Source organism: Nycticebus coucang, chromosome 10 (genome assembly GCF_027406575.1).
Source record: "Nycticebus coucang isolate mNycCou1 chromosome 10, mNycCou1.pri, whole genome shotgun sequence".
In the NCBI taxonomy this organism is placed as follows: domain Eukaryota; kingdom Metazoa; phylum Chordata; class Mammalia; order Primates; family Lorisidae; genus Nycticebus; species Nycticebus coucang.
Genome location: NC_069789.1, coordinates 118,896,647 through 118,907,631, shown reverse-complemented (window position 1 = coordinate 118,907,631; position 10,985 = coordinate 118,896,647). Strand labels below are relative to the sequence as shown.

The window sequence follows — 10,985 nt, the reverse complement described above, 5'->3', positions numbered from 1 at the left end:
GAGGGTGGAAAGAGTGGCCAGGAGGGGCAATCCGAGCACGTCCAGCCCCGGGCTCGGTGGTCACGTAAACGTCCGCCCTTTTACCCGGCTTGAAGCCGGATTGCGGATCCCGCTCGCAGACCAAGCTCCGTTTTAGCAACCAACGGTCGGTTGCCATGGAGACCTCGGGACCTGCCGGGCCCGAAGCCCCAGAACGGCGGCACGGAAGCAAGTGCGCAGGCGCGCGCTGCGACGCCAGCCTCGGCTCCGCGCAAGTGCCGGGATCGAGGCGGGACACCGCGTGACCCGCCCGAGCCTGAGCGAGGGCGGACGCCGGCTTCTCGGCTCCTGCCCAGAGCAGCTGCGTCAGGTGGCCAGATCCAACGCCCCGGCAGCGGCTGCTTCCAACAGCGGCCTGTCCTTGTCCTGAACTCTCGGAGGCGGAGCTGCCAAATAAATCCCAGCGGGGCAGGCGGCGCTTCTGACCCGGGGGAGGAGCTGAGGGCAGTTTGCGGCAGATTCCCGGACACGTGTGAGCACCCGGGGCCCGAGTGGGGGTGGAGGGTCTTGGGAAAGCGCGAGGCTTAATCCTGCACGCCAGCCACGGAGGGGGCAGCGGGGATCTCTGAGCTTTCCGATTTCCCGGAAATCTGACGGTATTCTCTTGTGACCTTGCAGAGTTAATATTTGGGCAGCCCACATCTCCCTTGTAGAGTCTTCACTTAAACGTGGGATTAGAGCCGCTAAAGGTCCAAGACCATGGCGATGAACCTTCTGGAGGATTGGTGCCGGGGGATGGAAGTCGACATCCACAGGTCCCTCTTGGTCGTAGGCATCCCAGAGGACTGTGGACAAGCAGAAATTGAGGAGACCTTGAATAGAGTTCTCTCTCCACTGGGCTCGTACCGCGTGCTCAACAAGATTTTTTTGAGGGAGGAAAATAGCAAAGCTGCCCTGATCGAGGTCGGTGAGGGTGTGAATCTCAGCGCCATACCTCGGGAATTCCCAGGAAGAGGCGGTGCCTGGAGAGTGGTCTGTAGAGACCCCACCCAGGATGCTGAGTTTTTAAAAAACCTCAATGAATTCCTGGATGCTGAGGGGCGCACCTGGGAGGATGTGGTCCGCCTGCTCCAGCTTAACCACCCACCGCCATCCCAGAACCAGAATCAACCCTCACAGAACTGGGCAGAATCTTTGGGTGCGCTCCTGGGAGCAGTAGTGCAAATCATCTTTTACATGGATGCTGAGATCCGCAATAGGGAGGAAGCTAGGGCTCGGGAGGCTGTTGAGTTTGAAGACGCAGAAGGCTGGGTTTTAACAACGGGAAAGACCGTAAAGAAGGAGCCAGGGCTGGTTGCAGAAGTGGGCTCTGCCTTGAAGATGGAGAGCCCCAACAACTGGAACGAGGTGGAAAACCAGGATGACCCTCCCAAACCTTTGGTTCGAAAGGCTGGAGCTAAAACCCGCTCTAGGAGAAAGAAGCAGAGAAAAAATCCCAAGCCAGAACCAGTGCCCTGGAAAAAACCCAAAGGCAACCATTCCAGCAGCGCAGCCTGCTTGGAGGATCCTGTGGCTGGCGATGCTGAAGGCATGGAGATTTCAGAATCTACCAAGAGCAACCAAAAGCCCTGTGTAAAGCAGGAAGAGATGGCTTTGAAGAAGCCTATGACAAAATGTGCCTGGAAGACTCCCAGAGCTCCACCTCGGGAGGCCTCAGCAGAAGCTGAGAGCCTTGGTGGGGCCTCTGAGTCAGACCACGATGGCGGTCAGGAGAGCACCCGGAAGAAGAAGGCAGTGGGCTGGGCCTCAGCAAAGAATCCTGCCCCCATGAGGAAGAAGAAGAAGGTGAGCTTGGGCTCTGTCTCTTATGTCCTTGTCAACTCAGAAGATGCCAAGAAGAAGCCGGTGATTCCAAAGAAGGGGCCAGGCTCAAGAAGGGATGCATCAGTTCAGAAGGCCTCTCGCAGCTCGAGGCCCACTGAGTCACCAGCCTCAACATCCAGGGGACCGAAGTCAAAGTCAGAAGGCTCTCCTCATGAGGACACCAATGGTGAGAATGACAACTGAAGTGACTAGGTGGGCGGAGCAAGTGGCAGGTAGGAAAAGAGCCTGGGAAAGGTGGAGGTGGTCAAGAGGGTTATGAACAGGACTCCAATGCATTGGAGAAGGTGTGTGACCTGCCAGTTGAGGTTTTAGATGATGAGAACCAGAACCACCCTCTGAGGGCCAATGTTGGGAACACTGGCAGGCAAAAGGTAGCAAAACAAACCCACCAACCCTTTTAGTGATGAGTGTCATTGTTGTCATTCTGTCACTCCATCTGACTATCTCCCTCAGTACGAATTTAATGGTTTGTGGTTATGTCATTTATCAGAGTATGTGAACTGTTCTAATTTATCCACAGAATCCAGAAAGCTTTGATTTGAGGGACTCCCGTTCCTGAAGAGTTGAAAGAAGACCAATGAAGAAGTTCTAAGTCAGGAGCCAAGTTTTCTCTGTGTCATTGGATAAAACAAGACTTTTGACTCTTTTAGGGAACCGGTTTGTAGAAAGGTAAATAATAGGAGAGATCTTAGATGGGAGGGTGTGGGAGGTTATAGCTCTATGCCCTTCTCTATCAAGCGTGCTTTGTCACCTCCTCAACTTACCTTCAGAGGCAGGAGAGTTGGTAATCAGATTGGGAAATTTCTAGAACATCCATTCACCTTTATACATAGGGTCACTGTTAGTATTCATCCATGTTCACCCTTTCTTCCCAATTCCCTTCTTCCTCCTTGGGATGGCCAGTGACTTTTGCAGGGCCTAGGATTTTGAAAAGCCAGGCAGCCATTTTCTCCTAGCCACTCCTGCCACCAGCGGGTTAAGTTAAGCCAGAACCTTTGATAAAGACCTGGCTTTCTTGCTCCTTCCGTCTTCACATTCCATCCTCTCGTTATCTAGCCAGAAGGTTTTAGGAGAAAAGAATGTCTGCTTAGGTATTAAAGTATTTGAGTTTTAGAGTTTGTTAACAAAAATGGCACTTTGATTCCCATTTGGGGTGAGCCTCTCAGGAAACCTCTAGGGAAGAGGGATGATTGGTAGGGAAGGACTTGGGCATTCCTATGTTTCTGGCTCTGTAGCTTTGACTCCATCCGGTACATCCTCCCACCCAACCATCACCATCTTTAAAGTTTAAGACCATGTCTTCTTATAGTAAAAGGGAAAAAAATATTTAAAAAATCAGCTGTTAATTTGTACCCTTTGAATTTAGACACTAAGACCAGACTACCATGTCTTATGTGTGTGCATGTGTAGGGGAGAGGGCAGGAACCCTGAGATCAGTGGTTTCCAAACTGTGTCCTGGGGAGTCCCCAAGGCATCCACAAGATGTAATCCAAATCTATTTTTTTTCATGTGCTTCTAAAAACAGCGAAAAAGTGACTACTCAGAAATATAAACCAAGCCAGTCACATTGAAGACTATCAGAATATTACCTTGTGTTCATGTGTTAATTTGTTTCTCTACAGATCTCGAGTTAATTGTTTTTGTATATTGAATTTCTTGTAAATGTGAGTTTGATAAGGGAGAAGTGGACGAAATCCAGGCCTGTGCATGTGCTATATAATGTGACACTCCTGAAGAGATGTTTCCTTTTGTAATTCACACACTCTCATCAGTTGTGATGCTTCAGTTATGTGACAGCAAGTAAATGTATTAACATGGCACATAGTAATAATATATTCTGTCAGAGTTTTAGCCTTTGTAAGTTTTTGGAGTATCTTTTCTGACCTCAGTTTTTGTGAGAAAGAATGTGAACACAGTTGTTGGTTGTTATTAGTGATTCAACTTTAAAACAGATTCCTTGTGATGATTTATTTCAAAAATTGAATGAGTCTCATTGAAGATGCAGCATCTTTCCATTTGCAGCTATTGGTGTGTGTGTGTGCATCAAGGTTTTCCTGGGTGTGAGCAAGACAGAAGCCAGGAGTGAATTGGACTTTGAAGCTGCTGAGAGCCTGCAACTGTCCAGCTCCTGGTTTGAAAAATCATATCTGTTAGGGCTTCATTGTGTTACCAGATCCACACCATGATTATTAAATGTAAGTGTACACATACAAAATAAAGTTTAGCAAACTACGTATCCTGTTTAGTCTCTTCTAGAAATGGAGATTGCACAGACTATATATTGTGAGGAAAGGGTTCCCCTGCTAAATAGCACATACTGCTACACAAGTTATCTTCAGACTAGGGTTTGAGCTTCAAGAATTGTTAATGTTCCTGGCAGCACTTGTGGTTCAATGAGTAAGGTGCCAGCCCCATATACCGAGGGTGGTGCATTTGAACCTGGCCCCAGCCAGACTACAACACAAAATAGCTGGGCATTGTGGCGGGCGCCTGTAGTCCCAGCTACTTGGGAGGCTGAGACAAGAGAATCGCTTGAGCCCAAGCATTTGAGGTTCATGTGAGCTGTGATGCAATGGCACTCTACCAAGGGCGACAAAACAAAACTCTTGTCTCAAAAAAAAAAATTGTTAATGATCTGTGAGACAAGAAACCATTTCTCCTTTTTACTTTACTCTAATGTGGAAGGATGTCTCCCACAGGTCTTAGGGTTTCTAGAAGTTTCTAGGGAACTGATAACAATTCCCTGAAAGTGCTAGTTTATTTTTAGAAACAACTGGAAGAGGAAAACCTTTCCTTCCTCTCCCATTCTCTCAGAAGGTGAGGTCTTTTAGCTAAAAATTTTACCTCTGCCCAAGGACCCCTCCACCCCAAAGGACTCCTGAAGCAGGGTGGTCTCTTTATCAATCACTTGGAATCTTTGTTTCAAATGCCATTTCATGCGCCTCCCTGCTAAATTGGGATCTCTTGAGGGTTGTATATGGGGACCTGTATCTTCAACGATTTCTCCTGAGGATTTTAGTATAGACACAGGTTGTAGATGGAATAAATCAGACTTGGGAAAAGGGAAGTATCCTCAGGGATCAAGGTCAGGATTTTATGAAAGGTGATTGGAAGTTGTCGGGTAAAATGCAAAAGAGACCAAAAGGGAAGCTGACATAAAGACCTGGTGGAGGTGGGGGTAATGAACTGGACACACACATGAGGATTCCAGTAAAGGTTCATTAATTAGGTGCTTCCCTTCCTCCCACCCCCCACAACGGGGAAAGCCACACTTGGCCACAATGTTTAAGTTCCTCCCATATAATAGTCACTCCCTCTGAATACGCCCAGACCGTTAGGGAAGTCTGGAAGGCCCAGGAAGCCTGAAGTAGGGATGGAGCACATGGCGCAGGGAAGACAGCTGTCTTTGAGGAAACTCCTCAGGTACCATCTTGGGTGGTGGCAACATTCTGTGCAGTTTACACTGAGGAGAGCTGTGGCACCACCAGCAGGGCCCGAGGTAAAGTTTCCTGGTCTGTCCATGCTGACATTCTGCCAGGGTTTCAAATAGAGCATCTGTATGACAGAAACAAGACGGATTCCTGGCCTCTAGGAAATTGAGATTGTGGTAAGGGGACAGGCTCTGGTGGAGAGGTGACTTCTGTAGGGGAATAAAGCTGGAGGGGCAAGTGTGTGTGTGAGGGGATGAGCTGGCTGTTCCATGTGATGGGGGGGGCCTCTGGGGAGGTGATACTGCAACAGGCCCGGAGTGGGTGAGGCAAGCAGGTGGCTGGGCCATGGCCTACCAGGCAGAGGGAACAGGCAGTGCCAGAGAGGCAGGAGGACACCTGGTCTGTTAAGATCGAGGAGACAGGAAGTGGAGAGGGGAGGTCATAGACCTCTGGAGGACCTAAGGGGCTTGGCAAGGACACATGGTGGCTTTAATCTGTGTGAGAGGGGTGCTGTGGAGGGTGCCAAGCAAAGGGTCACTATCTGCTCCTGATGGGGAACAGACCTCAGAAGGCGTGGTGGAAGCTCAGTGGGGAGATGGCTGGACCAGGGACCTGGCTGCAGAGGCTGAAGAAAATGGGCTCTGGATTAAGACCATTGTCCCCTAGGGTGGGTCTGTATTGAAAATCAGGACCCACGTTTTTGTTCTCGTAAAATCGGGCATTCAGTTCACATCTTGAGCATGTGGATGTCACACTCAGTTGGAGGTCAGGGGACTGATCTGTGGGGGCTGGATGGTGCAGGGTATGGGTGCAGCAAGTCTGTGTCTGAGAGAAGCTACTGGAGATGGTTTTCCTATTGCAAACTGTGACCCTCACATTTATGAGGGGAAGGAGCTCAGCCATTAGGGGATGTTAATGATCCAAGATGACCCAAATTTCTCATCCTTGACTTACAAGCACTTGGATGGGTTTCATCAAACTGCATCTTAAAATAAAACAAACTATTGTATTTAAAATCGTCTATCCCCCTAGAATGGCCAAGAACATTTAGGAAATTGAAAATTATGTGGGCAGATTAACACTACTAGTAGATAATGAAATGGATTGTGAGGCTGCAATATCACTATAGTTTATTTGTGATAAAGAAATGAGAACTGAGCGCTGTGGTTCATGCCTGTACTCCTAGCACTCTGGGAGGCCGAGGCAGGTGGATTGCTTGATCTGAGGAGTTCGAGACCAGCCTGAGCAAAAAGCGAGACCCCCCCCCATCTCTACTAAAAATAGAAAAAAGTGGCTTGGCGCCTGTGGCTCAAGCAGCTTAGGCGCTAGCCACATACACCTGAGCTGGTGAGTTCGAATCCATCCTGGGCCTGCCAAACAATGACGGCTGCAACCAAAAAATAGCTGGGCATTGTGGCTGGGGCCTGTAGTCCCAGCTACTTGGGAGGTGGAGGCAGGAGAATTGCTTGAGCCCAGGAGTTGGAGGTTGCTATGAGCTGTGATGCCACGGCACTCTACCCAGGGTGACAGCTTGAGGCTCTGTCTCAAAAAAAAGAAAAAACAAAAAGAAAAAACTAGGAACAGTATTGCTTGAACCCAAGTTGGAGGTTGCTGTGAGCTATGATGCCACAGCACTACCCAGGGCGACAGCTTGAGATTGTCAAAGAAAGAAAGAAGGGAGGGAGGAAGGAAGGGAGGGAGGGAAGGAACCAGTAATCAGTGGGATGCAGGGGTGAACCCAGAAATAGAGGTTCAGACATCTAAGAATTTAGACTCTGACCATGGTACTATTTATTTTAAAGCACTAGGAGAGAGAAAAGAGATTTTCTAAACTTAGCTGGTGCTTAGAAAACTAGCTAGCCAATTGGGGTGGAGGAAGAGTAAAATTGGCTTCCATAGATAACTTCCAGATGAATCAAACATGTAAACATAAAAAATGAAATTAAGAAACATTTACATAAAAATAAAATTGCAGAACATTTAGATAAAAAAGAGGCAGATGACTTATAGTTTTGGAAGCAGAAAGCATTTTTTTTTCCTTTTTAAGTCATATATACATAGATTATGAATACATTTATGCCATTGTGGGATTCAATGTGTTGATTATTTGTACAAATTGGAGTGCTTACATCCTACTAATTAACATAGCTTTCACCTCATTACTTAATCACAGTGTTAAGACATTTGTGTTCAATACTTGATAAATTTGACTTGTACCCTTGCAATACGCTTCATAGGTGAGGTCCCACCATTAACCCTCCCACTATCAAACCATAACCTTTCCTTCCCACCCCTCTCCCCTTCCCTCCTTCATCCTGGGCTATAGTTGTGATTCATCTCTCATATGAAAGTGTGAGTGATTATAAATTAGTTGTATAGTAGTAATGAGTACATTGGATATTTTTTCCCCATACCTGAAATAGTTTACTAAGAAGAATATTTTCAAGTTCCATCCATGTAAACATAAAAGAGTTATAGTCTCCATCTTTTTTAATGCTGCATAGTATTCCATGGTATACATATACCACAATTTATTGATCCATTCATGGGTCGACGGGTACTTGGGCTTCTTCCAAGACTTGGCAATTATAAATTGAGCTGCAATGAACAATCTGGTGCATATATCTTTGGTGTCAATTGATTTTTGGTCTTTTGGATGTACACCTTGTATAGGAATTGCAGGATCAAACAGCAGGTCTACATTTAGATCCCTGAGTGTTCTCCAAACTTCTTTCCAAAAGGAACATACTAGCTCGCATTCCCACCAGCAGTGCAGAAGTGTTCCCTTTTCTCCACATCCACGCCATTATCTGTAGTTTTGGGATTTTGTGATATGGGCTACTCTTACTGAAGTTAGATGATATCTCAAAGTGGGTTTGGTTTGCATTTCTCTGATAATTAAAGATGATGAGCATTTTTTCATGTGTCTATAGACCATGCACCTGTCTTCTTCAGAGAAGCTTCTGTTCATGTCTCTTGCCCACAATGAAATGGGATCACTTGTTCTTTTCTTGTTTGAGTTCTCTGTGGATTCTGGTTATTAGACCTTTGTCGGAAATATAACCTGCAAAAATCCTCTCCCATTCTGAGGGCTGTCTACTTGCTTTACTTACTGTGTCATTTCTAAGAAAAATTCAGAAAAGATTAATTAACTTGGCTATATAAACATTTAAATCCTTGGGGAAAAAATCTATAAAGTCAACAGACAAACTGGGGGACATGCATATTACAAGGGTGACAGGCTCAAGATTTTCCTCAATTTACAAAGAGCTCTTACAAAGAAAAAAAAGAGGCACTATGATCCTCTTTGTTTACTATTTTAAAAGAGATGACAGAGCACTGTTATCTGTTATTGAATACCTATAGATATAATGTGGATGAACTTCAAAAAACATTATGTGTGGAGTGTGGATTGTGAGGCGACAGAACCCCCACAGCCGGTGCCTTCAAGGAATGACCCCTTTAACTGCTTACTGCTTCTCCTTTCCGACAACAATAGCTCTTTCTCCTTTCTCCCTCCACCAGAAGTCACGTAGGTATATATATTTTCCTCTTTTGCCTAAAAGCACATAGCCTTCTTTCCCTAAAGTTATTCTTCACCCCATCTACTAAGATTCACGTCATTAAGAATGTTGTTTATGGGCAGCGCCTGTGGTTCAGTGAGTAGGGCGCCGGCCCCATATGCCAAGGGTGGTGGGTTCAAACCCAGCCCCAGTAAACTGCAACAACAAAAAAATAGCCAGGCATTGTGGCAGGCACCTGTAGTCCCAGCTGCTCGGGAGGCTGAGGCAAGAGAATCACATAAGCCCAAGAGCTGGAGGTTGCTGTGAGCCGTGTGACGCCATGGCACTCTACCTAGGGCAGTAAAGTGAGACTCTGTCTCTACAAAAAAAGAATGTTGTTTATGATAAAACTCCTTTTACTTATCCAGCCTTGTAAGACAAAAATATTCCCACTCCTTTTCTCTACTGATATGCAACATTGTTAATATAAGCAACCTGGTTTAGGTATTATATAAATAAAGCTGTTCACACACTTGGGTGCTGGCTGCAGTCACCAGCTGCACCAGACCTCCCCATCCCATCTCTATTTTTTGTGTAATCTATGTTTCTCCTGTAATTTATTTTCTCAATTCCCTGCCCTTACCCCTCTGCTTTGTTTACTCTTCATGCTAGTTCTCAAAAATTATGGTACGCAAAGAATCTAGACACAAAGGCCACCTACTGAATGCTTACATTTGTGTGAAATGCTGAGAACAGGAAGATCCTAGAAACAGAAAGCAGATTAGAGGTACCAGGGGCAAGGAAAATGGGTAAGGAGTTTCCATTTAGGAAGACGAAAACATTCTGGAACTAGATAGAGGCGATCACTGCACAACATTGCGAATGTACTTGACAGGGCACGATGGCTCATGCTTGTAATTCCAGCACTCTGGGAGACTGAGTTGGGAGGATTGCCTAAGCTCAGGAGTTCGAGACCAGCCTAAGCAAGAGTGAGATCCCCGTCTCTACTAAAAATAGAAAAATTAGCCAGGTGTTGTGGTGGGCACCTGTAGTCCAAGCTACTGGGGCAGCTGAGGCAAGAGAATCCCTTGAGCCCAAGAATCTGAGGTTGCTGTGAGCTATGATGGTACAGCACTCTACCCAGCCTGACAGACTGAGACTCAGTCTAAAAAAAAAAAAAATGTAAATGTACTAAATGCCACTGAATTATGTAAACTTTAAAATGGTGAATTTTGGCTCAGCACCCATAGCACAGTGGTTATGGCACCAGCCACATACACTGAGGGTAGCAAGTTCAAACCTGGCCTGGACCAGCTAAACAACAATGACAAGTGCAACAAAAAGTAGCTAGGCGTTGTGGTGGGTGCCTGTAGTCCCAGCTACGTAGAAGGCTGAGGCAAGAGAATCACTTAAGCCCAAGAGTTTGAGGTTGCTGTGAGCTGTGACACCACAGCACTCTACTGAGGGTGACATAGTGAGACTCTGTCTCAAAAAAAAATGATGAATTTTATGTTGTGTGGATTTCATCTCAGTTTTTCAAAAGGTAGTAAATAATCTGGCAGCTGGGATCATGTATCTTTTTGGAGGAGGGCAATGTGGGGGGTTCTTCTTTATACTTTCCCCTCCATTAAAAAAAAAGCCACAAAGCCAAACACCTGTGTTATATGTGGAAATCACATTCCTTTTGCTGCCAGGTAAATTAGCTGTGCTGTAGAACTTGGAAGAAAACATTCCCTGTCACCTTGGGATGTGTATTTGAGTTTTGTAATCAACATGTGTTTGTAGTTTAGGAGCGTTTTTTAGCTTCCCCGGGGCCAATTTTTGAAATTCCAACCTGGGCTTATTCATTTTTGCAAAACTGGAAAAGTAAGGGGACTTGCAAAGTGTACAAGTCTGGTCACACTCGAAATAAAGTCTTCGGGCTCCAGCCTCACTGGGAATGTTCTGGAATGACAGCAAAGTCATAGCTAATATCAAAGACCATAGACCACTTTCATGTTGGAGGCAAGTTCTGAGTGTTTCTCCTCTTTTACTATAAAACAAGGAATGTGAGCACTCACAGAATCCTCCAAGATCAGACCTGTGAAGCAAAGAAATCTACCACTGCTTTTTCAGGATTCTGTGTGTGCTAGCTAAAACATTTTTTGTGAGAGCTGTTTTAAGAATGGCCAACATGGGCTCGGTGCCT

The 10,985-nt window shown here is 46.0% G+C and overlaps 1 protein-coding gene across 1 annotated transcript; it reads left to right on the top strand.

Moving 5' to 3' along the window:
• Nucleotides 1–283: 283 nt before the first annotated feature.
• On the top strand, nucleotides 284–4,086 carry PNMA8A (PNMA family member 8A). The gene is made up of 3 exons (XM_053604181.1): nucleotides 284–511; nucleotides 658–2,029; nucleotides 2,384–4,086. Exons 2-3 carry the CDS (start codon nucleotides 739–741, stop codon nucleotides 2,398–2,400), a joined length of 1,308 nt encoding a protein of 435 aa, XP_053460156.1. The 5' UTR covers nucleotides 284–511; nucleotides 658–738; the 3' UTR covers nucleotides 2,401–4,086.
• Nucleotides 4,087–10,985: the final 6,899 nt, after the last annotated feature.